Source organism: Geotrypetes seraphini, chromosome 2 (genome assembly GCF_902459505.1).
Source record: "Geotrypetes seraphini chromosome 2, aGeoSer1.1, whole genome shotgun sequence".
NCBI lineage: Eukaryota > Metazoa > Chordata > Amphibia > Gymnophiona > Dermophiidae > Geotrypetes > Geotrypetes seraphini.
In genome coordinates, this window is record NC_047085.1 from 181564865 (window position 1) to 181590217 (window position 25353).

The window sequence follows — 25353 nt, forward strand, 5'->3', positions numbered from 1 at the left end:
GCCTGAAAAAAGGTCTAGCAGTAGCTTCGCTTCGGGTTCAGATTGTTGGTCTTTCGTGTATGAGTCTTCCTTCCCTGAGGGGCTTATTGGCAGTTTATCCAGATGTGGTTTGTTTTCTGCGGGGTGCATTGCGTCTAAGGCCTCCCTTGTGCCTGACCTGGAACCTTAATCTGGTTCTTCGCTCTTTGTCTCGTCCCCCGTATGAGCCTCTAGAACAGGTGTCTTTGATGGATCTCACGATGAAGATGGTCTTCCTGGTGGCTATTACTTCAGCCCACAGGGTTTCGGAGTTTTAGGTTCTCTCCTGCAGGGATCACTTTTTGCTTATTACAGATTCCGTTTTGATAATATGTACTGTTCCTTTCTTCTGAAAGTAGTTTCCACTTTCCATGTGAATCAGGAAGTCTAGCTTCCTGCTTTTGCTTCCTCTTGCTTGAGGGAGCAGAACTGGGTATTGTAGTCCTTGGACGTGCGCAGAAGTTTATTGCGGTATCTGGAGATCACCGAGTTTTGCCTCTCTGGCCACCTGCTTGTTTTCACAGGTCCTGCCCACAGAGGGAAGCAAGCTTCTAAAGCTACCATTTCCAGGTGGATTCGCGTGACCATTTCCACGACTTACATGACGGCCCCTCAGGGTATAGGCTCATTCGACCAGAGGAGTTTCAGCCTCTTGGGCAGAGTCATCTGCTGTTTCTTTGGATGAGATTTGTAGGGCCGCTACCTGGTCTTCCTTGCATACATTCACCAAGTTTTACAGGATCGATGTTTTGGCAGCAGGCTCATCAGTCCCACCCTGAATTTTCGGGACTGCTCTGTTACATCCCACGGGCCCCAGAATAATGGGATTGTACAAGAATGAAAGATTAGGTTCTTACCTTTGCTAATCTTCTTTCTTGTAAATCCACACTTTATTCTGGGAACCCATCCTATATGTACTTGCTGATTTGCCGATTGTCTGCCTTACAAGTACTGGTAAGTTAGATTTCTGTTTTCTGATGAGCCTTTATAAGAGTGCCATCCGATTGGGTTTAGCACTTAATTTGGGAGGGGGTCCCTAGTTCAGGCACCCTCTTCTGACAATGCAAGCTGTGTCTCCTTATAGCCCTGTTTTATCCTTCAGATTTCCAATGTTTCATAACCTGTTTTTTTGTTTTTCATTGTTAAATTTGTTTATATGAGCAGAATTGATTTGCTTGCCGGGAAGTTCCCCGTTCCTCTCTCTTGTTCTTATTCTCTACAGATGTTCCTGGCTGCTTTAAGACTGGTGAGCACAGGAGCATGCTCAGTGATGAGGTATGAGGAGGGAGTGGGTAAAAGCCTCTGGAGTTTGAGGTTTCCTACAGATTCTGGCAGGTGGAGGAAAATAACCCATAGGTCCCAAAATAAAGTGTGGATTTACAAGAAAAAGATTAGCAAAAGTAAGAACCTAATCTTTTGTTAAACAGAGAAGGCCACTTTATGGTGGTGAGGGAATGTGCAAATAAAACCCAGTTGTAATAGCAATTTGTTCTGTGGTTACAGAAATATTGCAAGTAGGGAAAGTTAGAGGGTAAGCATCTCAGTGGGAGCAGTTGTCATAGGAAGTAGTAAAGATGCAACTGGTAACTACATGGAGCAAATATCAAGAAATGAATGACATGAGGGAGGTGGATGTTAGAATGGTGTGGGACGTGGACAAGGCCTTCCTGAGAGGGATATTGATTCATCAAAAGTTTTCCAATACAAACAAAAATACAGGATTCTCTCCTTTAAGCAGACTTGTGCATTCAATCTCAAACAAAACAGTTCAGAGCAAAAATATAACTGTCTTTAAACTTTCTCTCCGAAACAGTGAACTATTTCTCGCAGGAACAATTTGTGGTTTTTATCTCCCACTAGTCCCGGCCAGAGCTTGGCCTCCTGCTTCAGTTCTGCCTACTTGCTTTAAAGCATACTGGCGCTTGCATTAGCACACCAGTTTGGCTGACTTCCTTAATTTCAAATGCACACTGAAGCACTGCACCGGTTTTGGAACCAGCTATGGGATCATCCGCCCTTTGACCTGCTATAGATTCCATCCAATGATATAATACTATCCCAGTAGGTCGTCTTCACAGTGAGTAACTTCCAACTGCACATTCACCAGTTGTCAAACAGTTTCCAACTTGCTTGTACAGCCCTGTTTATTTCTTCACAAACAGTTCTGCAGAACTGAGCTCTTAAAGCAAACTTTCAGCAGTTTTCCTCCCCAAACTTCCAATGCTTAGTTTTGGTCAGCACAAATTCTTTACGCTAATTTCTGTTGCATTTTCATAGAGCAGAGCAGTACTTTTAAACGTCCTTTAAACAGTGTCCATGTCAGACATTTCAAAAACGTTTTCTTCATTACCACTGTTTGTAGACCAGCCCCCACCTTCCTACACCTCCATAAATTCAGCAGATTCAGAATCTTGAGACTCTTGCTCCCACAGCATTCCCTCACTCTCTGAGCATACCTGAGGTTCAATTAAAGCTGAATTCTGCAGTTTCTATAAAGCTGCCTTTTCCACTCTGCTTCCACGGGGTTTTGCTACTGGTGGTGTCTGCTGCTCACCTCTAATGGGAGAAACCCTCTCTTTTCCCCTCCTGGTGCTGCCAGATTGTTATCAGCTGTGTTCCTTCCTCTGATTGGATGAGGGCTTGGCATGGACCTGAAACAGCTCTCAGCTTAGCTCCAGGTCACTCTGCTTGTGCTTTCTGTGCTGTATCTCTGGAAGATTTTACCTGAGCAGTGCTGTGCTTGTTTCTGGACCTGGGAAGAAACAAACAGGTACCTGCCGCTTTAACTCTAGACTGAATAGTGGTTTCAGGCACTATTTCCTTTTTAGGCATAGCTTTGGGTAAACTTCTTGGCTATGGCTATGGAAAACCCTTTGTTGATTTTCCATCTCCCACAGAGTCTTCTTCCCTGCCACAAAACGTACAAGGATTCATTTTCCCTTATAGCAAATTGTAGGGCCATCATCTAGGGTCCACATCCAATTTTAAAGAGCTAAGAAAAATTTTCAGAGAGGTAGTGTTGACAAAGTACAAAAATCTGTTAGACCAAGGAGTATTGATTATTATTCATGGTCACATTCAAGAGAGAATACATATGAAGGTACAACAATACCATTGTGAAATTTTTTACTAGGAGGAAATGCAAAACGCACATAAATGTCCACACAACTGGAAATATTATTGTTTATTTGAAGACTGGGAGATAAGATGTCAAAGAAATATAAGCATTGGAGGCTGAAGCAGGAAAAGAGACCCTAGAAAATATTAGTGTGGGAAAGGTAGTTAGGAGAGCTGGTGGTATAGAAAGAGTGGTAGACCATCCACATTCATACTTGCTCATATATTATAAATTGTAAGCAACTGTATTTTAACCTAGTACATATATGATATTGAATGCCAGTGAAGGGTGAGAAAGCTTGAGATGATAAAAAGGATTTATGTGGGAGAAATTGTAGAAAAAAGGAAATCCTGGAGCACATGTGGTAAGAATGCCTGGTTTTAAAGAAGTTCTGGTTTGTTTTTTGGACGCAAGTGAAGCACTGGACAGGGATACATAGGTGGAGGACCCTAGGAAGTGTCCCTTGGGTCTGATTCTGGGCTGGGGGAGGGGGCTGAAAAGACAGACCATGGATTGTTACATACTTTGATACTGGCAGCCAAAAACAGGCAGAGGAAAGTACAGATGCATCCTTTTATGGGATACTTAAAACAGATATGTTGAATAAAATTTCTTATGAATTAAAGGGGACAGCAAAGGTATTCCAAAAGATCTGGAAGGTTGGTCACTTTTGTATGTAATGTCTGAAAGAAACAAGACTTCTGGGGAGAGAGGGAAAGAAGCAGTGGAAGGCAGGCAGGTAATAGGAGATGGGAGAGAGTAATATAAGGCAAATCTGAAAGAATCTTTTGATAAAGTTGGAAAATTGAGGATGCTGTTTATTGAGGCACTTGATTTGCTTTTCATGAGCTGTGATTGCATGGTTACTGTTGAACTCTTACTTGTTGAACTTACTGTTGATAAACTGTGTTAATAAGAATTGTAATGAATGAAAAGCAATAAAAACTTGGGGTCACTTTACTCAAGCTGCATTAGGTACTAAAATGCACCTAATGTAGCTTAAAATGGTATATCACAGGATGTGCAGAGATGTCTTATAGCAACTGCCAAATGTACACCGTGTGGTTTCTGCAGTCAGCATTTCCAAGTCGGCCTGTTGTCCAGATAGCTGTATAAATCCGGGATCTAATGCAGTCACCACTGCTATGCTCACTCCTCCAAGGATGCTGCCATCTTAGAATCCAGCCATTCCGGTTTGGCTTTTTCTTTTTCTCTCTCTTTCCGAGTTGTTTTGCCACTCATCGCCGCTTCAGCCCTCAATAAGTATTTGTCCATACACACATTCAAGACAAGAAGTTGTAAAGTTTAGGGTGTGATGGGGGTGAATGAGGCACAGGGTCTAAGAGCTTGACCAAACTCATCCTGCCGGGCTCAACACATCACGTGACTCTCCATTCAACATCTCAATTTTATAAAATCCTTAAACAATCTTCTTCACCAAATTTAAATGGGCTGTGAAAATGTTGGAAAGGGAACACTAATGCACCTTTCTCATCATGAATGGGATCTGTTTTGGTCCTCTTTATATAAGTCCTCTAGATCTGTGTTTCTCAAGTCGGTCCAGGAGTACCCCCTTGCCAGTTAGGATTTCAGGATAGCCACAATGAATATGCAAGGAAAAGATTTGCATTCAATGGAGGCAATGTATGCAAACCAATCTCAAGCCTATTCATTGTGAATATCCTGAAAACCTGACTGGCCAGAACCGACTTGAGAAACACTGCTCTTGATCCTCTTCCATCATTCAATCACTTTATTATCTTGCCCACAGAGCCCTTTGGACACCCCTCGAGTCACATCGTATTAGTTTCTCTTTTTTTTAAAGAATGTTGGCCCTGCAAAAATGTATTGGCAATATCAAGCATCTTGTTTTTGATTCTGAATTTACAAACAAATTTTGGTTAGAAATATGGATAACCATTAGTGCAATCTTCAATATTTCTATCCCTATTTCTTATAAAATTTGTTATTCTGAAAGGCATTTCCTTTCACTCCCTTTTGTCAGATGACAATTGCTTATTATTAAATTCCTCATAGCAATTGCTTAAAAAATTATTTGCTTCTCCTGGAAAGATCTTTCACAATTGAGTTATGGTGGAACTTAACATGTTTAACATTTAGATATGAATGTTATATTGTGAAAAAACTAATTTGGTTAAAAATTGTGAGGAAAAAGTAGTCTGCCATAAAATGTTATTTATTAACTCAAGTAAATACAGTAATTCTCGCAGCTCTTTGTATGTATTATGATAGTCATATTGTGATCTTTATAACCTCTTGTTATTACATGCATTATTTTCTGTTTTAAAATTGTTTATTGTTATATGGTTACATAATTTTCATTAAATAAATTAAGATTTTAAAAAAACACTATTTTTCTGTATTTTGTTTAAAGCTTCAGAAATGTGTTTCAGGATTCTCAGCATATCTTCAACATTTCTCTTAAGCCCAATGTTGAGGATTTTGGCTGTAACAGTACCATCTATTTTCTCTCAATTTTGTTCACACACTTGTCATCAGAATAGGCCAGTTCTTTATATACTGCTCAAAATAGTCCACTACAGAGTTTCATCTAACATCTAGTGGGAGTATTAGTTAGATTCTACTCATTCTTTTCAGAGCTGCTGCTGCAGCAAAATGATGTTTGCAGAAGTATTTAGTAATTTTAATAACAATAGTCTTATTTCTGGGACACTGAAGTCTTTGGCTAGGATGCGCAGCAAATGAGCAACCATATATATGTTATTAGCTTGGTATTCTCTTCATGCTCTTCTAAATTTCTTCTATTCTTGGATACATTTGTAACATTATCTGTAATTAAACTGTGTATTAAACATTTGAATTTTTGTTAACATTTTATTATACAAGGGGCTGCTGAAAAGTTCTCAGCCCAACCAAGAAGAGAATGATGTGGAGCCATGAAACTTAACAAGTTATTCCATACTTTTCTTAACACTTTTTATTTCATTTAATATCATTGAAACAAAAGTGTCAAGAAAAGCGTGGAATAACTTGTAAGTTTCATGGCTCCACATCATTCTCCTCTTGGTTGGGCTGAGAAGTTTTCAGCATGCCCTTGTAGCTTTTGCTGCTACTTCTTATTTTGTTTTATGTGCATTTTCTGAAGTATCAATTGTTTTTACAAGAAAGACATTCCCTTCTTCTGTTATACAAGCACATGCAACAGAATCATTGCGGACATTACCGTATTTCCCCATGTATAGGCCGCCCCTTAGTATAGGCTGCAGGAAATGCCAATGTAGGTTTTAAAACTCTTAGATAAGCCACCCCATGTTACTAGCCGTGGCTTATCTAAGAGTTTTAAAACCTATGTCAGCCTATACAATGGGACGGCCTATACATCACCCCCCTCCCCTCCCTCGCCAGTAAATACTCCTGGACGGCTGCCGGCTGCCTCCTCCAGTCACGCTGTGCAAGGCAAGAGCGATGTTTGCGATCTCAAGCCTCGCCCCGCACTGCTTCCTGATTGGCTGCCGTCAGTTCTTGCGACAGCAGCCAATCAGGAAGGGGCACAGGGCAAGGCTTGAGATTGCAAATATCACTCTTGCCCTGCACTGCGTGATTGGAGGCAGCCGTCTAGGAGGTATTTACCGGCGAGGGAGGCATTTAAGGGGGAGGTGATGTATTGCTCCATGTATAGGCCACCCCATTTAAGCAAGCTGCACCCATTAGGCCGGTTTGCAAAATTGATGTGTAGACCGTTGCAATAATGCGGTACTCCAGTCATCAAGACTTAACAATTTTACCCTCTAGATCTGTTGCACATTGCTCCGTTTATCTGAAAAACACTCCAACAGTTTCCCTGCAACATCTGCTCTGCTGGGTGGACTGTATCCTGGTCTCAGTGATTGAACCTTATTAATGAAGTGTGGGTTTTCAGTCAGATGGAAAGAAGAGTTTGTTGTATAAACAAACTGGGTAACTCTTTTTTTTCATCAATAATCTTTTTCTAATCTGTTTTTTATTACAAACATATCTATGGTGGTTCCTGGATGGTTGGATTTTTTTCTTTCTTTTAGATGATATACTGTGGATATGTGATTTATATGATGTGACTGAAACACTATCCTGGACAGATAACTGAAACTAGAACAGGAGAATGGTGATCTCGAAGGTGGACAGTTTCTAGAATCCTTTAGGTTGATGATAGATTCCCCTAAATAAATAAAAAAAAACAACTACTGATTGTCCTTCCCTTTTTTTTTTTTTTTTACTACTGATTGTCCCTCCCTCCTTCTCCCCCTTTTACTAAGCTGCAGCAGAAGTTTCTATTGCGGCCCAGAATGCTAAATGCTCTGACGCTAAGGAATTATATAAGCATCAAAGCATTTAACACTCTGGGCCACAGTAGAAACCTCTACCGCAGCTTAGTGAAAGGTGGGTTAGCTCTTTGTGCAGATACATAAACTTAGCACTTATGAGGTAAGGGGTTGATTCTATGTACATCAATTTGCAAAGGATCAGTGGGACTAAGGTTGTTTTCTCAACATTTTAGAACAAACTCTTATAACATTTTTGCTGTGAAAAAGCAGCATGTTAATCTTTGCAGACAAAGTGAAAGAAAAGCACCAAACAAGCCTCAGTGACAATAACAAAACAAACACAAAAAGAGGCAAGTGAGATGTCTTAATCCAACTAGAAAAGCTACATTTATTAGTCCACAATAAAGTCCAACAGAGAGAACTATTTAATCTGTAGTGGTCCCAACTAGGATCCCAGTTTCAGCAAAAGCCTTCCTCAGGGGACTAGTGAGATACTAAAATGGATATAAAAATATTTCAACCTATAAGTAGCATAATATACATAAATACAATGATGATAAAACAATAATGATAAAACAAAAGTATATTAAACAAAAGCGATGGACCAATGGTCTGACCTAGTGGTGGCAACTTCTTATGTTCTTAATTAAAAAGTTCTCAAAACATTAACACTTATTAAAATTTAATAAACAATGCATAATACAAAGGGCAAACATAGATAATCAATAAAACAGAATATAAAAAGAGGAACAACAGGCATAACAAGAAAGAACACAGTGAAGAAGTGGAACCGCCTTACTGCTGAACCTTGCCATATACTGTATACCACGGTGACATATAAAATAGACTTTTGTGTCATTGCCATGACATATATAAGATATAAAAGCAGTTTTGAGAAATGCAAAACCAAGTATCTGTGATATCTTCTAGATAGAAAACTTACCTGTGACATTATGAATGGGTTAATAGAATTCATTTACCAAAAATGTTAGCATTTCATGAATATACAGCCTCATTCTATATAATTAAAAACTAATCCTAACTTTTGAACTAATATATTTTAAATAGAAAACTATCTTTAGATAGATTTTTCCTCAAAAAAGCATTTTATTTTTAAAAATCCAATTAAATAAATATCAGATTTAACCCAAAAACATCAGATTAAAAAAAAAAATCATTGATTTTTATCCACCCTAGATCTTGGCAAAGGTTCTAGTTAACAGATTATCAGAGATTTTTCTTTCTTATTCACCCTGATCAAGTGAGTTTTATAACCAAAAGGCAAGCAGCAAATAATCAACGTAGGATAGTAAATTTGCAGCTTATTGCTCATTATCAAATAGAGTTCATTGTCCATTCATGGACAAAGTTTTGGACAAGGTCTATGTACCATAGGTAATTATTTTCAAACCTTTGAACAGGCTCTTTACTCCTTCCCTCATGTCTTTATGAGAGTCAGTGGGAGTAATTCTGGTATGTTTGTACTGGGAAGGGCTACTCCCTATCTCATCTCTGCTATTTGCATTGGTCATGGAGCCTTTCGCTACACAAATACAGGCTAATGTTGATATCATTGAGATATGTCTAAGGGACCTAGAATCAAAAATAGCATCATTTGCTGATGACGTATTGTTGTCCCTTACTTGTCCTTTGACATCTTTTCCTAATCATTGTTATATATTCAAAGTTATTGTACGGTAGCTAGATTTGTAGTGAATATATTTAAGAAGGAAGCCTTGGCCTTTAAGTTTCCTCCTAATTTTCAAGACAGATTAGCTGTCTTCTTTTCATTTAATTGGGGCTGTAATCACCTTAGTCATTTAGGAGTTAACCTATCGCTAACCTGATGCTCCATTATACAGCTCTTTTTGAAGCTAATTACACAAGGCTTACACAGGAAATTAAGTGGAATCTAGACAGATAGGGACTATTGAACTGCTCCTGGTTTGGTAGCATAGCCATTATAAAAATGAATATTGTCCCCTGTCTTTTCTACCTCTTCCAGGTTCTTCCCATTAATCTTTCACGAGCGTACTTGTCTGCAGTGCAAGACCGCTTGATTAACTATATTTGGAACAATAAAAGACCAAGGCTTTTCAGGTACATACTTTATAGAAATAGAAAAAAAGGATGTTTGGGAGGGTTCCCAACTTTGTTGTACTATTGTGCTGCTCAGCAGCTAGATATGCTATAGAATGGTTTCAAAACCACCCTTTAAAATCTGGGTAAAAACTGAACAATTCCTAGTGGGACATCAGAGGTTAAGGCATGTGATGTTGTTCCCTCCGCGCCTTTATGCCTTTCGTCCCACTATTTTATATACACTTGCGCAGAGGACACTGATTTTTCACCTTTCGCATTTTACTCCCATTATGTTTAATCCATTGTTCCCATTAGGAATGGATCCCGAATGCTTTAGGACAGGTGTCCTGAGGTCCAGTGTTCGAGGAGCACAACCCATCCTGGTTTTCAGGATTTCCACAATGAATACGTATGAAATCTATTTGGAATCACTGCACACAAACAGATCTCATACATATTCATTGTGGAAATCCTAAAAACCAAGCTATATTGTAGACTTTGAGAACTGGATTTCAGGACCCCTCTTTTAGGAGGTAGGAAATACAGGGGCTGTCCTATTGGGGCAAATTTTTTTTTTAATTTAGAAGAGTTAATTCCTTTATTTAAAAAAAAAAAAAAAACCAAAACTGGCTCATGACGACTTTCCTTATTACCAGTTTGAGCACTTCCTATGCTTTAGTCTAATTAAACAAAAATATTGAAGAAAGACGACTTCTTAGTAAAAATCTGCAGTCTTCCTTTGCACATATAACCTTATTATCACTCCCTCAGGGATGCTACCCTTAAAAGCTTAGGACACAGGGTTAAATGACACAGTGAAATTGGGATAGAATATGAGAGCCATGAATAGGATTTCCTAGAACAGGCATTAGTGAAGTGTTTTGTTAACACAGGCCAACAAAAAAAAAATTCTTGGTGCCTTGGTTTGGGTTTTTTTACCTGTTCCTGGAGTTATTTGGGGAGCTGATTCAGAAAATTGCATTGGATAGACCACATCAGCTCTAGTTTCTTAGATATGGTTGAATTGATTATTTTTTTTTACTGCTATTTAAAAGATCTCTTCTGAAGAATGGGGCTGTCATAACAAACTTTCTTTTTTGAATGGGAAATTTATGTATTTAAGTTACCCACTTTTTGTGTGTGTATATTAATGACCTTTGTTTCACAACTATAAAGCTAGGCCTGATGAAACAATTTTTAAAGGCTTTGAATAAAGATGTTTTGTGAATTGAATACATAGCGCATATGTTACCTGGACTTACCATTGGAAAACTGAAGACAGGAATTTTTGATGGTCCACAGATCAAACAACTTATAAATGACCCACATATCATAGCATCAGTGAACAAAATCAGATCATGTGCCTGGTCTTCATTTGTTCTTGTTATGAAAAACTTTCTTGGCAACAAGAAGGCAGACAACTACACACAATTAGTAGCGGATATGCTCTTTCATTTCCACAGGCTTGGCTGTAACATGAGTGTTAAAGTCCATTATCTGCACAGTCACTTAGATCACTTTCCAGAGAACCTTGGTGACTTAAGTGAAGAGCAAGGTGAAAGATTTCACCAAGACATAAAAACAATGGAAGCCAGATACCAAGGAAGATGGGATGAACACATGATGGCAGACTATTGTTGGAATCTTATTTGGAATTGTACTGGCAGATTCTACTTTCGGAAGCCTTAGAAAAGGAGCTTCTTGTGTCGAATGACTGGATAGTTTGTATTACAAACTTGTGCTTATGGTATAACATAAGTAGATTTTCATGTTATACACTTTTAATATTTAGTGTTTCCTTCATGCTTAAAAGATATTAATTTAAACACTACTTTAAAATGTCCTGATTTTTAATGAGCAAGCAAAGTGAAGAATGGTATATGGCACATGTTCTGTATCTCAAAAACTAGAACTGATAGGTGAAAACTGGTGCCATTTTTGGAATCAGCAGGTCAAATATACCCAGAAACAGGTCTAACATTTGAGGCACCAAAATGAGTGTTGGCCAGTGTAATATATAAGAGAATGGTGCTAAAGTGATGTTCAGGTGGTACTTGATGCCAGTAAGACTCCAGCACATGTATGAGTGTTGGCATCATTAAGATGAAGTAGAATTGATGGGTCATATCTGGTAATCCTGTAGAAAGATATGAGGGTCTTTTCGAAAGCCTTTCAAAATCATTTACAATGCTGGTTGTGCTCTTTCCTTCCCTGGGATCCTGGTATTTACTTGTTTAATAAACCTGTGCCAGATTTCTTTGAATCTTAAGCAAAATTTGATTTGCCTTAGTGTGAATGTAGTTTAATTGCCTATTGCAACATGTTGGAAAATGGAGACTTCTCTTGTTCTTAAATGGCTCCAGAAGCTGCATTACATTTGTGAAATGGAGAGACTGACTGCAGAGAAATACAAGGTGTTTCATAAATGTGAAAAAGTCTGGAATTGTTTTGTTTTGTACTGTTGTGTAATTATACGAGTGTTTCTGTATATTCTTATTGGGGCATGATACTGTGGGGTGGAGTGATGCTTTTCATCTTGTCTCACCGATTATTTACGTTTGTGTGCTACTAAAGGGTTGGGAGGGGGATAGGTCTTTTTTTAAGGTGTTTTTATAATGCTGAATAATAAAATAATCTGTGCATACCCTAATTATATAAAAATCAAAAACAGTTCTATTATGTTACACTTCTCCCTCCGTATTCACGGTTTCTACACTCGCGGTTTCACTTATTCGCGATTTTCGCATGCTGGCTCCGCCCCTAAAAATTATATCATGATTAAAGTTCCTTTTCCTTTACTGTACCGATAAAAAAGTTTAGTTCTTACTAACATTCACTCTGAAAATCACTGCTTCCATGCTTTCTCCCACAAAATTGCTTCTTCAAATCTTTTACCTTCAAAATCGCTGCTTCCCAGCATGCATGGAGAAAATCGCTATTACCCTGGAAATCACCGCTTGCCTGCTATCAGCCTAAAAATATTGCCTCTCCTTCAGGAACAGGTCAGGTCTCCCACCATGGCTACAAAGCGCAAAAGTATTGAACACTCAGTATTGAACTTTTTTTTTTCCTTGATGCGAAATCAGTGTTGAACTTTTTTTTTTTACCCTGTTGAGATTATTACTGTACACTACTGTATTGTTATGCAATAAATATTGTTATTCCCCCCAAATTTCGAATTTCAATAGTAATATTAGTAGCTGTTTCTAAAAACTGCAAATAACAGTTGAAAAGTTATTTGCGGTTTCAATAGTAAAAGCGCTGGCTGTTATTCGCGGGTTTTCCATATTCACAGCTATGTTCCGCCCACATCCACCGCCAATAAGGAGAGAGAAGTGTACTTCCATCTTGTAGTTTGTGAGACACTAGCTAGCCTATGTGGCAGGAAACACTTTTCTAATTTGGTATTCAGTTTTATGTGCTGTATTGTTTTAACTTTGTTTTACCCTGTTATAGTGTTGGCTACTAGTTTAAGACCTGTATAAGTTAAAAAAAAAAAAAAAGATTTTCTATTATAAATCATCAAAATGTTATACATCCATAAGTAGCACAAAAACAACAACAACCAGATGGTGCTCTATCCTTTCTATTGTAAAACAGACTCGACATGATCGTGTTTCGGCCCAAAAAGGATTGAGTACCATCTGGTCTCCTTCGTTGTTGTTTTTGTGCCCCTCACTGTTGTGAAGGCAGTTTCACCTGTTTGTCTTTTGATACATCCATAAGTAAACATAAAATACAGTATAAAGATTGTAGGAAATTAGAGATGAAATGGATGAACTTAAAAAGTGAAACTATAAAAACAAGTAGAGGGCTAAAATTAAATATGATAAAGAACAATTAGTCCTAGCCAAGAAGAAATACTTCTCACCTAGAATTAGAGAGAGCTCTCGTTCGTCTACAGAATTATTTTGATTAGGTAGATCTGCAACCTGGCGTAGATATTACAGCTCAGGATTTTGCTTTTTTCCAGGAAAAAGTTTGATTATGGAAAAATTTCCCTCTATTCCACAGATTGAGATGAGGGTATGCCATTCAAACAGTGAACGGAAGCTGAGGGTAGCCCTAGAAATCATCATTGGGATGCTTTTTCTATAGTCATAGAAGTTCAGATGGAAAAATATATTAAGAAGATTTGCAAAGGATATATGTCTGTTAAATCCATGTCATGCAGGTTTGCTTCCTGATTATTTAATAAAGTGTTTTTCACTTTTGATGAATCAATCTTTACATGCTGGACTTTTTTTTAGACCAAATGGAAAAGTGGACAGGCATGAGTGCAGTAGCTACTGTCTGGTTGTAAATTTAGCTACTGTGTCAAAAATTATGCAAGTGATAGTTGCCGATTAACTTCAGAGATATTTAAATTGTCATCAGGTACTGGATCCAGTACAATCTGAGTTTAGATCACAATTTAGCCAGAAACAGTTTTGGCAGCCTTATTGACTGAATTGAGATTACAATAGTGTTAGATAAATCTAACTGCGTTAGAAAGAATTGAGTCCCTTTCGATTGTTAAATAAGCTGTGTGATATTAGTAATGTATAGAACTGATTTAATGTTTTTTAAAAGCCTAAGCCCATTCAAGTAAATTGGCAGGAAAAAGTTAGATGAATGGACAATGGTTCAGGATGTCCCACAGATTTCCCCTCTTTCACCCATCTTAGTCAATATAGCTTGGATACTTAGGGAAGATATTTCAATCTTTGAAAATCCAGTATTTTTGATATTCTTATGATATAATCCTTCTATTTTCTATGTATTCTAATTTATCTGTGGTGTACAGTATATTTTGATGAACAGAGTTTCTGATGGGATTGTGTCTTTATCCCAGGACAAGCAGGCAGCCTATTCTCACATATGGGTGACGTCATCGGAGCCCCGATGCAGAAGCCTCGCAAGCAGACTTGCTTGTAAAAAGTAGAAGTTTCGAGTCAACTGCACCGCGCATGCGCGAGTGCCTTCCCGCCCAGCACAGGGCGCGTCTCCTCAGTTCTCAATTTTCCACGGAGCCGAAAAGTCCCTCTTTGACTCTCTGCGTTCAACTTATTTACTTCATGCCTTCTCTCACCACGGTTTGTGTTATTTTTCTTCACGAATCGCTGTCTTTAGTTTATTTCTTTTATTTCTCGTTAAAAAAAAAATTATTTCTTCCATTCGGCTGCCGGGGCAGGCCGCTTGGCCACAGCCCAGGGGCTTCGATCTTGCAGCGGCTGTCTCTCCTCCTATGTCCTGGCCAACAACAGGCTTCAAGAAGTTTAGCCAGTGTTAGCGTGCGATTTCTCTTACGGACCCACACAGTAAGTGCCTTGGGCCAGACCATCACCCGAAGTCGTGCGAGTGCTGTGATATTCTTCAACCTCAAGCCCTTAAACGTTATCTACTTTCAGTGGACAAACTCTTCGGGATGGATTTGACCACTTCCTCGACTCCGAAGCCGACCTCAGTCTCACCTTCGACCGAGGTTCCTCCTGCCTCCACTGCTTCGACCTCGAGCCTCATCAGACCTTCTTCGTTTGCAGCGGCTCTTTCCTCGACGACGTCTGCTGTATCTTCCCCTGTATCCTCAGGTCAGATAGCTCAGCAGAAAGTTCCAGCAGTAGTGCTTAAGGTACCTAAGACTTCCAAGTCGAAGCACATTTCCACTGCCTCTGTGGAACCTCCAGCCAAAGCAGGTGGTCCGGTTTCAGACGCAGATCCATCCTTGCTGGCTTCTTTCCAGACCATGTTAGAGCAGCAATTCATTCAGTTCTTCACTAATATGGGACTGAAGCTTGTTACTCTAATCCAGCCTGGGCATTCTGCAGACTTCCGCGAGGTTGAGCCTCTTCCTATGCCTCAGACTGAGACTACACACACTATGCAGGGAGCAGAGTCTCTGCGAGTGTCTTGTCTGGCATCTATGCACGTAAAGCAAGGAGCAGATTCTTTGCAAGTGCCTCGATAGGAATCCTCACACACCATACAAGGAGCAGAGTCTTTGGGAGTGCATCGAGGTTCCTCCATCAAGCCCCTGGAGCTTCGATACACAGCTTCCAGCCCCATCCATTCCTTGGTGCCATCGACTGCTTCCATCTCCCGGGTGAAGTCTCCTCAAACTTCAAGATCTGCTTCCAAGCACCGTTCTCACCGAAGTTAGAGGCCTTCATCGAGGCATACTTCCAGGCATAGCTCTTCTTCCAAAGAGCGTCCTTCTTCAACTAAGCCTTGATCTACACCTTCCAGTTCTACTAGACCACCGACTCCTCGATCGAGGTCTCCACTTCCAAACCTCGAGAACTCAGCGGCTTCGATTGCTTCATCCAAGTCTCCCTATTCTTTTGATGCCTTTTTTCCAGCCGAAGCTTCATCTTCGACCCAGGCTGCCTCGACGACCTCGAGTCCTTCTCGAGGCAAAGCATTGGTGGATCAGCTATCTTTCTCCTCTTTTCTTCATCAGATGGCTATTGACTTGGACCTTCAATTGGATGCTGGTTCCAAATACTCTGAGTATCTCGAAGTCATGCATCTTCCTCAACCTCCGGCAGAATCATTTAAGCTTCCTCTTCACAAGCTTTTGTCTCAGACTTTTACTAGATGCCTAGAGACTCCTTATGCAATTCCAGCTGTTCTAGGCAAATTGGACTCCAGATATAAAACTCTCCATTGCAAAGAATTTGAGAATTCATAATTATCTCACCAATCCCTATGTGTGGAGTCATCCTTGAAGAGGTCCCATCCTTCCAAGGTTTATGCTACCATTCCTCCTGGAAGGGAAGGGAAAACTCGGACAACTGTGGACAAATTCGGACGTCGCATCTGTCAAAATGCCATGATGGCCTCAAAAGTCCTTAATTACAATTTTCATTTTATAACTTATTTTGAGTTCCTCATTGCTCTTTTGCCTAAATTTATCGGTTATTTAGATACTCAAAAGCACTTAGAATTTCAAGAAGTTATAACTTCTCTATCACAACTCAGATTACATTTACTTCAGTCTTCTTACGATGCCTTTGAGTTGTCTGCCAGGGCGGCTGCTTGTTCTGTAGCAATGTGCCGCCTTGTTTGGCTTTATACCATTGACATGGATCCTAATCGTCAGGACCGCTTGGCTAATATTCCTTGTGCAGGCAATGACCTCTTTGATGAATCTATTGAGACAGCCACCAAGAAATTGTCTGAGCATGAAAAATCCTTTGCTTCTATGTCAGACCTAAGCCAAAGCCAGCTCCTGCCAAGCCTGCACGCCCTCCTCCTATTTATCAGAGGCGTTTTGCTCCAAGAGCGGCTCCTTACACTCGCCCTCCTCTTAAGAAACAGCAGAATCAGAAGCAACAGAAACCTCAACCTTCTGCTACACCTAAGGCTACGCAGCCTTTTTGACTGTTTAAAACAGAGCATAACCTCCACCGTTCTGTCTCTGTCCTATCTTCCCCCTATTGGAGGTCATCTCCATCATTTTTACCACTGATGGGAGAAAATCACATCCGACCTCTGGGTGCTGTCAATCATCAGGAAAGGATACTCTCTTCATTTCACTCAGGTTCCACCAGAGCTTCCTCCAAGAGAGTATCCTTCCAGTCCATCCCAGACCGCCCTTCTTCTTCAGAAACCTCAAGCTCTGCTTCGTCTCCATGCCATCGAACCAGTTCCTTTGGAACAGCAGAACAGGGGGTTTTACTCCCGTTACTTCCGAAGAAGACGGGCATTCTGTGGCCCATTCTGGATCTCAGGGCTCTCAATAAATTTTTAGTCAAAGGAAACTTTCAGATGTTATCCCTGGCATCCCTTTATCCCCTCCTAGATCAGAATGACTAGTTATGCTCTCTGGATCTCAAGGAGGCTTATACTCATATTCCCATTCATCCGGCCTCCCGCCAATATCTCAGATTTCAGGTGGGGAATCTGCATTATCAATACAGAGTGCTGCCCTTTAGCCTGGCTTCATCTCCCAGAGTGTTCAACAAGTGCCTGATAGTGGTAGCCGCAGCTCTCAGAAACCATGGTCTTCAGGTATTTCCCTACCTGGGCGACTGGCTCATCAAAGATTCAACATCTCAAGGGGTTATTGTAGCAACCCAACGGACTACGTGGTTCCTACAGAGTTTGGGATTCGAAACCAACTTTCCCAAATCCCAACTTCTACCCTCTCAGAATCTACAATTCATCGGAGCTGTTCTGGATACTATCCAACTCAGAGCATTCCTTCCGCAACAACGTCTGGAAGTCCTCCTTCAACTATGTCATACAGTGTCTTCCCGCTCCTCCATATCAGCGAGACACATGATGGTACTCCTGGATCACATGGCCTCCACAGTACACGTGGCTCCTTTTGCCAGACTTCACCTCAGAATTCCTCAGTGGACCCTGACATCTCAGTGGACATAGGTTTGCGACCCACTTTCTTGACACATTTCAGTCATTCCTTCATTGAGACAGTCTCTCTGCTGGTTGATGCTCTCTTCCAATCTCTCCAGAGGCTTGCTGTTTCAAACGCCCCCTCATCAGTAGGTCCTCACAACAGATTCCTCGACCTATGCTTGGGGCGCTCATCTCGATGGTCTCCTCGATGGACCAGTACGGATCGTCAGTGTCACATCAATCTGTTGGAACTCAGAGCGATTTTCAAGGCTCTCAAAGCTTTTCAACATCTTCACGACCAGGTAGTCCTCATTCGGACGGACAACCAAGCCGCCATGTATTATGTCAACAAACAGGGAGGGACGGGATCTTCCTCCCTTTGTCAAGAAGCTCTGAAGGTTTGGGACTGGGCAATCTGTCACAACACCTTCCTCAAAGCTGTCTACATCCAAGGGATGAAAAATTGCTTGGCGGACAACTTGAGTCGTCTTTTGCAACCTCACGAATGGACACTCCATTCCTCGCCTCTTCTTCACATTTTTTCACAGTGGGAAATGCCTCAGATAGATCTCTTTGCAGCTCCCCACAACCACAAACTACCTCAGTTCTGCTCCAGGATCTATTCTCATCGCCTCGAGGCAGATGCTTTTCTTCTGGAATAGACAAATCTCTTCTGTATGCATTCCCTCCATTCCCTCTCATTCTCAATACTCTTGTCAAGTTAAAGAACGACCATGCCACCATGATTCTGATTGCTCCTCGGTTGCCGAGACAACCTTCTACTTCAACTCAACAGCAGGGAGCCATACCTTCTACCAGTTTTTCCATCTCTGCTTGCACAGAGTCAGGGATCTCTGCTTCATCCCAACCTAGTCTCTACACCTGACAGCTTAGTAGCTCTCAACATAACTACTCTTCAGTTTTCTCAATCTGTAAGAGACATTTTCGAGGCTTCTAGGAAACCTACCACTAGACAATGCTATCACCAAAAATGGACTAGATTTTCTGCGTAGTATTTTTCTCACAACAAGGAGCCTCAACATTCCTCCTTGTCTTCTGTTTTAGACTACCTTTTGCACTTATCCACCTCTGGCCTCAAGTCTACATCGATCCGAGTCCATCTCAGTGCAATTGCTGCTTTCCATCAACCTATTGAAGGAAAACCCCTTTCTGCTCATCCGGTGGTTTTCAGATTCTTGAAAGGTCTTTTCAATGTCAAACCTCCTCTCAAACCACCTCCAGTGGTTTGGGACCTCAATGTTGTTCTTGCTCAATTGATGAAGCCTCCATTTGAACCAATGTCTATGGCTCATCTGAAGTATCTCACTTGGAAAATGGTGTTTCTCATTGCCCTCACTTCTGCTCGAAGAGTCAGTGAGCTGCAAACTTTAGTTGCTGATCCACCTTTCACTGTGTTCCATCATGACAGGGTAGTTCTACATACTCATCCTAAATTCCTACCTAAAGTGGTTTCAGAATTTCATCTCAACCAATCCATTGTTCTTCAAGTGTTCTTTCCAAAGCCTCATTCTCATCCTGGAGAATCAGCTCTTCATACTCTGGACTGTAAACGTGCTTTGGCCTTCTATTTGAAACACACTAAACCACACAGAACTGCTCCTCAACTTTTTGTCTCCTTCAATCCAAATAAGTTGGGACATTCTATCTCTTAAGCGTACCATATCTAACTGGATGGCTGCTTGTATGTCCTTCTGCTATGCCCAGGCTGGATTACTCCTATAGAGTAGAGTCACAGCCCATAAGGTCAGAGCAATGGCAGCTTCAGTAGCTTTCCTCAGATCTACACCTATTGAGGAAATTTGCAAGGCTGCGACTTTGTCCTCGGTTCATACTTTCACTTCTCACTATTGTCTGGATGTTTTCTCCAGACGGGATGGCCATTTTGGCCAGACAGTATTACAAAATTTATTTTCCTAAATTGCCAACACTCCCACCATCCCATTCTGGTTAGCTTGGAGGTCATCTATATGTGAGAATAGGCTGCCTGCTTGTCCTGGAATAAAGCACAGTTACTTACTGTAACAGGTGTTATCCAGGGACAGCAGGCAGCTATTCTCACAACCCACCCACCTCCCCTGGTTGGCTTCTCTGCTAGCTATCTGAACTGAGGAGACGCGCCCTGTGCTGAGCGGGAAGGCACTCGTGCATGCACGGTGTGGCTGAATCGAAACTTCTAGTTTCTACAAGCAAGTCTGCTTGCGAGGCTTCCACATCGGGGCTCCGTCGATGACATCCCCCATATGTGAGAGTAGCTGCTTGCTGTCCCTGGATAACACCTGATACGGTAAGTAACTGTGCTGTATGTCTGTTAATCCTCTTAAGATTAAACCAAATAAAATAAATATTTTATGGGTTGGAAACTACCTCAAAGGAACCCAGTGTTAGCTGGCTTAGAGGTTTCTCTTAAATTAGAAGTAAAACTCTAAGGGGTTCTTGATTCAGGGTTTAATCATGGGATCTTATATTAGCTGTATTGTACAGAAATTTTTCTTTCATAAATTGAAACTGTTAAGAAGACTTAGATAATATATAGAGGTGAACTGTTTTTATTGAGTTGTCCAGTTGTTGGTGCTTACCACACTGGGCCAATGTAATGTTGTTTTAGTGGGTCTCCTTCAGAATCAAATTTGTAGGTTGCAAGCTGTTCAGAATGCAGCAGCCAAAATAATTTTGGGTGGGAGAAAGTTATGATCATGTGACACCATATCTGATTGAGCTTCATTGGTTGCTATAGGTCAACAGAATTGAGTATAAGATCCTAATTTTTATTTCCAGTGCAATAGGGATGGTATGCTGAACCAATGGTCTTGCTTCCACTTCCGCTAGTCTGTTGAAGGAGATTCTGATCACTGTTTTCAGTACCTCCTCCTTCTCCCTGCTCGCTGCTGCCCCTAGTCAGTTATTAATTCTGCAAGCAAGCTTGCAGGAGCAACTTTGATTTATTTGGTCCTATTTTTTGCAGTTTATCACAGAATTTTGTGTTTCTGCTTAGCTCCAGTGATTACCTAGCCTGCGTGAAAGGAGCAGACTTCGGTCTGAAACTGACGGGTGGATCTTGCAGGGACCTGCTCAGCCAGTACTCCAGGTGGGGCTTCACCAGTGACCTTTATAAGGGTATCAACACCTCTTTCTTCTGCTGGTTATGCCTTTTTCTATACAGCCCAGCATCCTTCTCGCTATTGCCACTACCTTGTCAAACTGTTTCGTTGCCTTCAGATCCTCAGACACTTAACACCCCAAAGTCCCTCTCCTTGTCTTTGCATATCAGCACTTACAGTTCCTTCAAATTTCTACTCCCCAAGTGCATCACTCTGCACTTCTTTGCATTGAATTTTAGTTGCTAAATATTAGACCATTCTTCTGCAGATCTTTTTTTCATGTTTCCGCTGCCTCTGGGGTGTCCATTCTGTTACAAATCTTGGTATCATCTTCAAAAAGGCAAACCTTTCCTTCTAACACTTCAGCAATGTTGCTCACAAATATATTGAACAGAATTAGCCCCAACACTGTCCCTTGTGGCACTCCGCTACTTTACAGACTGACTTATATTCTGCCAAAGCCTTTATGAGATCATGGCGGATAACAATGTATTTCTATTACTGGGAGCAAACCAAGTTAAACATAACACAATGACAAATATTCAAATAGGATATTAACAGTACTCGCCTTACCTTCCTCCGAGCGAATTCCATTCACCACCACCCTCTGGCTTCTGTCCTTCAACACTTTCTAATCCAGTTCACCTTGTTGGGTCCTAAATTCTGCCCATCAAGTTTATTCAAGAGTCTCCTATGTGGAACCATGTCAAAGGCTTTGCAGAAATCTAAGTAAATTGCATCTATCACACAACCTTGTTCCAATTCTCTGCTCGCCCTGTCAATTTAATCAGATTTGTGTGGCACAATTTACCTTTATTAAAGCTATGTTGACTCAGATCTTGTAACCCATTGGATTCTAGGAAATTCACTATCCTTTCCTTCAGCAAAATTTCCATTATTTTTCCAACAACTGAAGTGAAGCTTACTGGCCTGTAGTTTCTCGCTTCATCTCTGTGACTACATCCACTCTTCTCCAATCCCATGGAGCTTCTCCTGTCTCCAAGGAGTTATTGAATAAATCTTTAAGATAGTGTATCGCAAACTGTGTGCCTTTTGAGATTTTAAGAGTGCCACGGCTCACAGGGCAGAAAGAGAGGCTCCGGTGCCTATATTAGCAGACTTCTACCATCGCGATGCACGTATCTGCCAGGACTCCTGTCTTCCTCATCTCTGCGCCCCCTGGACTCCTGTATTCCTTGTCTCTGTGCCTCCGGACCAGCAGCGGCAGCTCTGTGTGCTTTTAATTTTGGCACACAGCTGCCACTAGCAGTGGTTTAGCCCGGTTTCATCAGGCAGCCTCGGGACCTTTGCTAGGCTGGCCTGCATCGCATCATTGAAGCGGGCCGGCCTAGCAAAGGCCCCGAGGCTGCCTGATGAAACCAGGATAAACTACTGCTAGTGGCAACTATGTGCCGAAGTTTAGGGAAGGGAGAAGGAGTACTGCTGAACATGGGGAGCAGGGAAGAGGGAAGTAGTACAGCTGGACAGAGTTAGAGGGAAGGGATAAGGGGTACTGTTGGACATGGGAGCAGGGAAGGGAGAAGGGGTACTGCTGGACAAGGGGGAGGTAAAAGGAAGAGAGAAGAGGTGCTGCTGGATCTGGCGGAAAGGTGCTACACACTGGAGGGGAGGGTGAGATGGTGCATGGGGGAGAGAGCATGTTGGGTTGGGGGGTAGGAAGGAGGGATGCCACTCGAGGGAAGAGGCAAATAAAAAGAGAAAGCGTGCAGGAGGGAGATAGTGTTGGACTCATGAAGAGGGCAAGATGGATGGGGAGGACAGAAAGAAGGGAATGAGAAATGTTACACTGGGGAAGAGGGAGAGGGCAGAGAGTGAAAAGTTGGACTCATGGAGGGAGAGAGAGATGTTGTTTGGGGGAGGGAAGGAGGATCAGAGGAGAAGCATGTAGGAGGAAGAGAGAAAAAAAATGGACTGGTGGAAAGAAGGGAGAAATGTTGGACTGGGAGAGGGGCTAGAAAGAGGAAGGGAGATGGACTGCAGGGGCAGAAAGGAGGAAGGGAAAGAGAAATGTTACACTGGGGAGGGGGGAGGGAAGATGACTAAAGGAAGGAAGAGATCAGACCAGGGAATAGAAGGGAAGGAGGAAAGTCTGGTAGTGCTGTAAAAATAATAGTAGTAAAGAGAGATGCTAGATTATGGGAAGGAGAGGAGAGAAATGCCAGACTGGGAAGGGGGGAAAGGAAGGAGAGATGTCGTCAGCCCACTGGGGGGGAAGGAGAGAGATGTCAGATCATGGAAATAGAGAGGGAAGGAGAGAGAGAGATAGAAGATTTTGAGGAGAAAAATTGAAACATTGAATGTTAAGTTAATGACAAAGATGGATGCAAGGCAGAAAGTGAAGATGGAGAGAAAAATAGTCAATGGATAAGAAGGCCCTGGAAACATAGTTAAAAGCACAGAAAAATAAAGTCACCAGACAACAAAGGTAGGGAAAATGATTTTATATACTGTATAGTGATTGAAATGTGTCAGTTTTGAGAATTTATATCTGCTGTATATATTGTGTGTATATGAAAAATGAATGGAAAAAAATTACATTTCAATTAGTAAAGGGGTTGGGATCTGGGGAAAAGCTTAGGTGGGTCTAGGGTGGAATTTGGGAGGTCTGTGGTTGGGGGTACTCAGTTAATATTTGTTAGACTTCCCTGCTGGCACATCCTACTGGCATTTCAGGGCCTGTCTGTAGAGCCTCTGTGCATGCGTGGATGTCAGCATGATGATATCACGCATGCACATGATGTCATCATGGCGACGTCCGCGCACTTCTGGGTACCTCGAGCTGTGGCCAATACCTTTAGTGTTCCCCGGCTCGAAAAAGTTTGAGAGACACTGCTTTAAAGAGGTCCTGCCAAAACCTCTGTGAGCTCCCTCAATATCCTGGGTTGGATGCCATTCTGGTCTCATGGCTTTGTCCACCTTCAATTTTCAAGTTGTTCATAAACACTTTCTTGTGTAAACAGTGCACTATCCTCTCCATTCTCACGTGAACACAGAGCAGAAGTATTTGTTTAGCAATTTAGTTTTTTTCCTCATCAGTCTCCACATAGTGGTTTGTAGCTTCTTTCATTCTCTCAATTCCGTTTTTTGCCTTCCTCCTTCCTAACGATAGTTTACTTGAAAAAAAAGTTTTGTCTCTCTTTTTATACATTTCTAGCCATTTGATTTTCTGCTTGTGCTTTTGCCAGACATAGCTCTCTCGAAATGCCAACTCTTTTGCCTTTATTTTCTCCATCACTTCTTTGGAAAACCGTATCGGCTTTTTTTCTCTTGCTTTTATTTTCCTCACATAAATGTCAGTGGCCAATTCTTTCAGCTTGGTTCACTGTTTTTCCACTATTTTATATCCTCCCATCCTATCAGCTCTTTCTTCAGGTACTCCCTCATTTTACTAAAGTCCGCACATTTGAAATCCAGGACTTTGAGTTTTGTGTGGCCACCCTCCATTTTAGCTGTTATATCAAACCAAACGGTTGGATGATCACTACCACCCAGGTGGGCACCAACTTGGATGCTAGGTACACTTTCCCCATTTGTGAGCACCAAATCCAGCATTGCTTCATCCCGCATGGGTTCTGTCGCCATTTGTGTGAGAGCATTTTAAAAGGCACCCATGATCTCTGTGCTTCTTTCCGATTCTGCAGACGGAACTTTCTAATCCACATCAGACAGGTTGATATCACCCAGCATTAGCACCTCCCCTTTCTTTCCCAACCAACTTCTAGATATCTGCAACCAGATCTTTATCAAGTTGCTCCAATTATGTCAGAGGTCTGTAGACAACTTTCATGTAGATAGAAGTTCCATTTTCTCTTTTCAAAGCTATCGATATCACTTACTCCTTTCCCATGCACCTTTGCTTTTCAGTCGCTTGGATATTGTTCTTCACATAGAGAGCTATACCTCTACCTTTTCAGCCATCCCTGTCCTTCCTAAAAAAGATTATAACCCGGTATGTTAGCATCCTATCCATGGGAATTACTGAACCATGTCTCTGAGATAGCAACAATATCTAAGTCTGCCTCTAACATCAGAGCCTACATATCATGAACTTTTTTGCTTAGACTACCTTTCAGCGATGCTCCCATTTTTTGCATAGTTATTTTTTTGTCTAATCTCACTTCCTATTGCATTGCTAAGTGAATTGCTAAGATTGTTGTTTACATTGTTATCTTTATTACTGTGGCATCTTGTCTTTTGCTGGGGGTGGCCACCAGAAGTGATCTTCAACCGTATGCCATCCCCACCTTCTAGTTTAAATGCCTAGAAACGTATTACCTGGATTTCTCAGCAAGATGTAACCCATCATTACAATATAGGCTTTTGTTTTTCCATGTGTTGCCCCATCCTCATATGTACCTTAAGTCTTCTCGAT

General features: G+C 41.2%; 1 protein-coding gene across 7 annotated transcripts in view; it reads left to right on the forward strand.

The window, feature by feature from the left end:
- Positions 1 to 25353, forward strand: part of CTDP1 (CTD phosphatase subunit 1) — a 287209-nt gene that overhangs the window by 201771 nt on the left and 60085 nt on the right. For 2 of the 7 annotated variants that reach the window (XR_004538415.1, XM_033934445.1), the window contains exons 12-13: positions 9425 to 9519; positions 20855 to 20947. The exons of 1 other annotated variant lie outside the window; for it this stretch is intronic. Coding sequence is in view for 4 of the 6 variants with exons in the window: in XM_033934445.1 (XP_033790336.1) it covers positions 9425 to 9519; positions 20855 to 20947 (188 nt within the window). In the remaining 2 variants the exon portion in view is untranslated. Of the gene's footprint in view, positions 1 to 9424; positions 9520 to 13474; positions 13621 to 20854; positions 20948 to 25353 lie in introns of those variants that run through there. 4 more of the 7 variants (XR_004538416.1, XM_033934447.1, XM_033934448.1 and 1 more) reach the window with 3 other exon arrangements.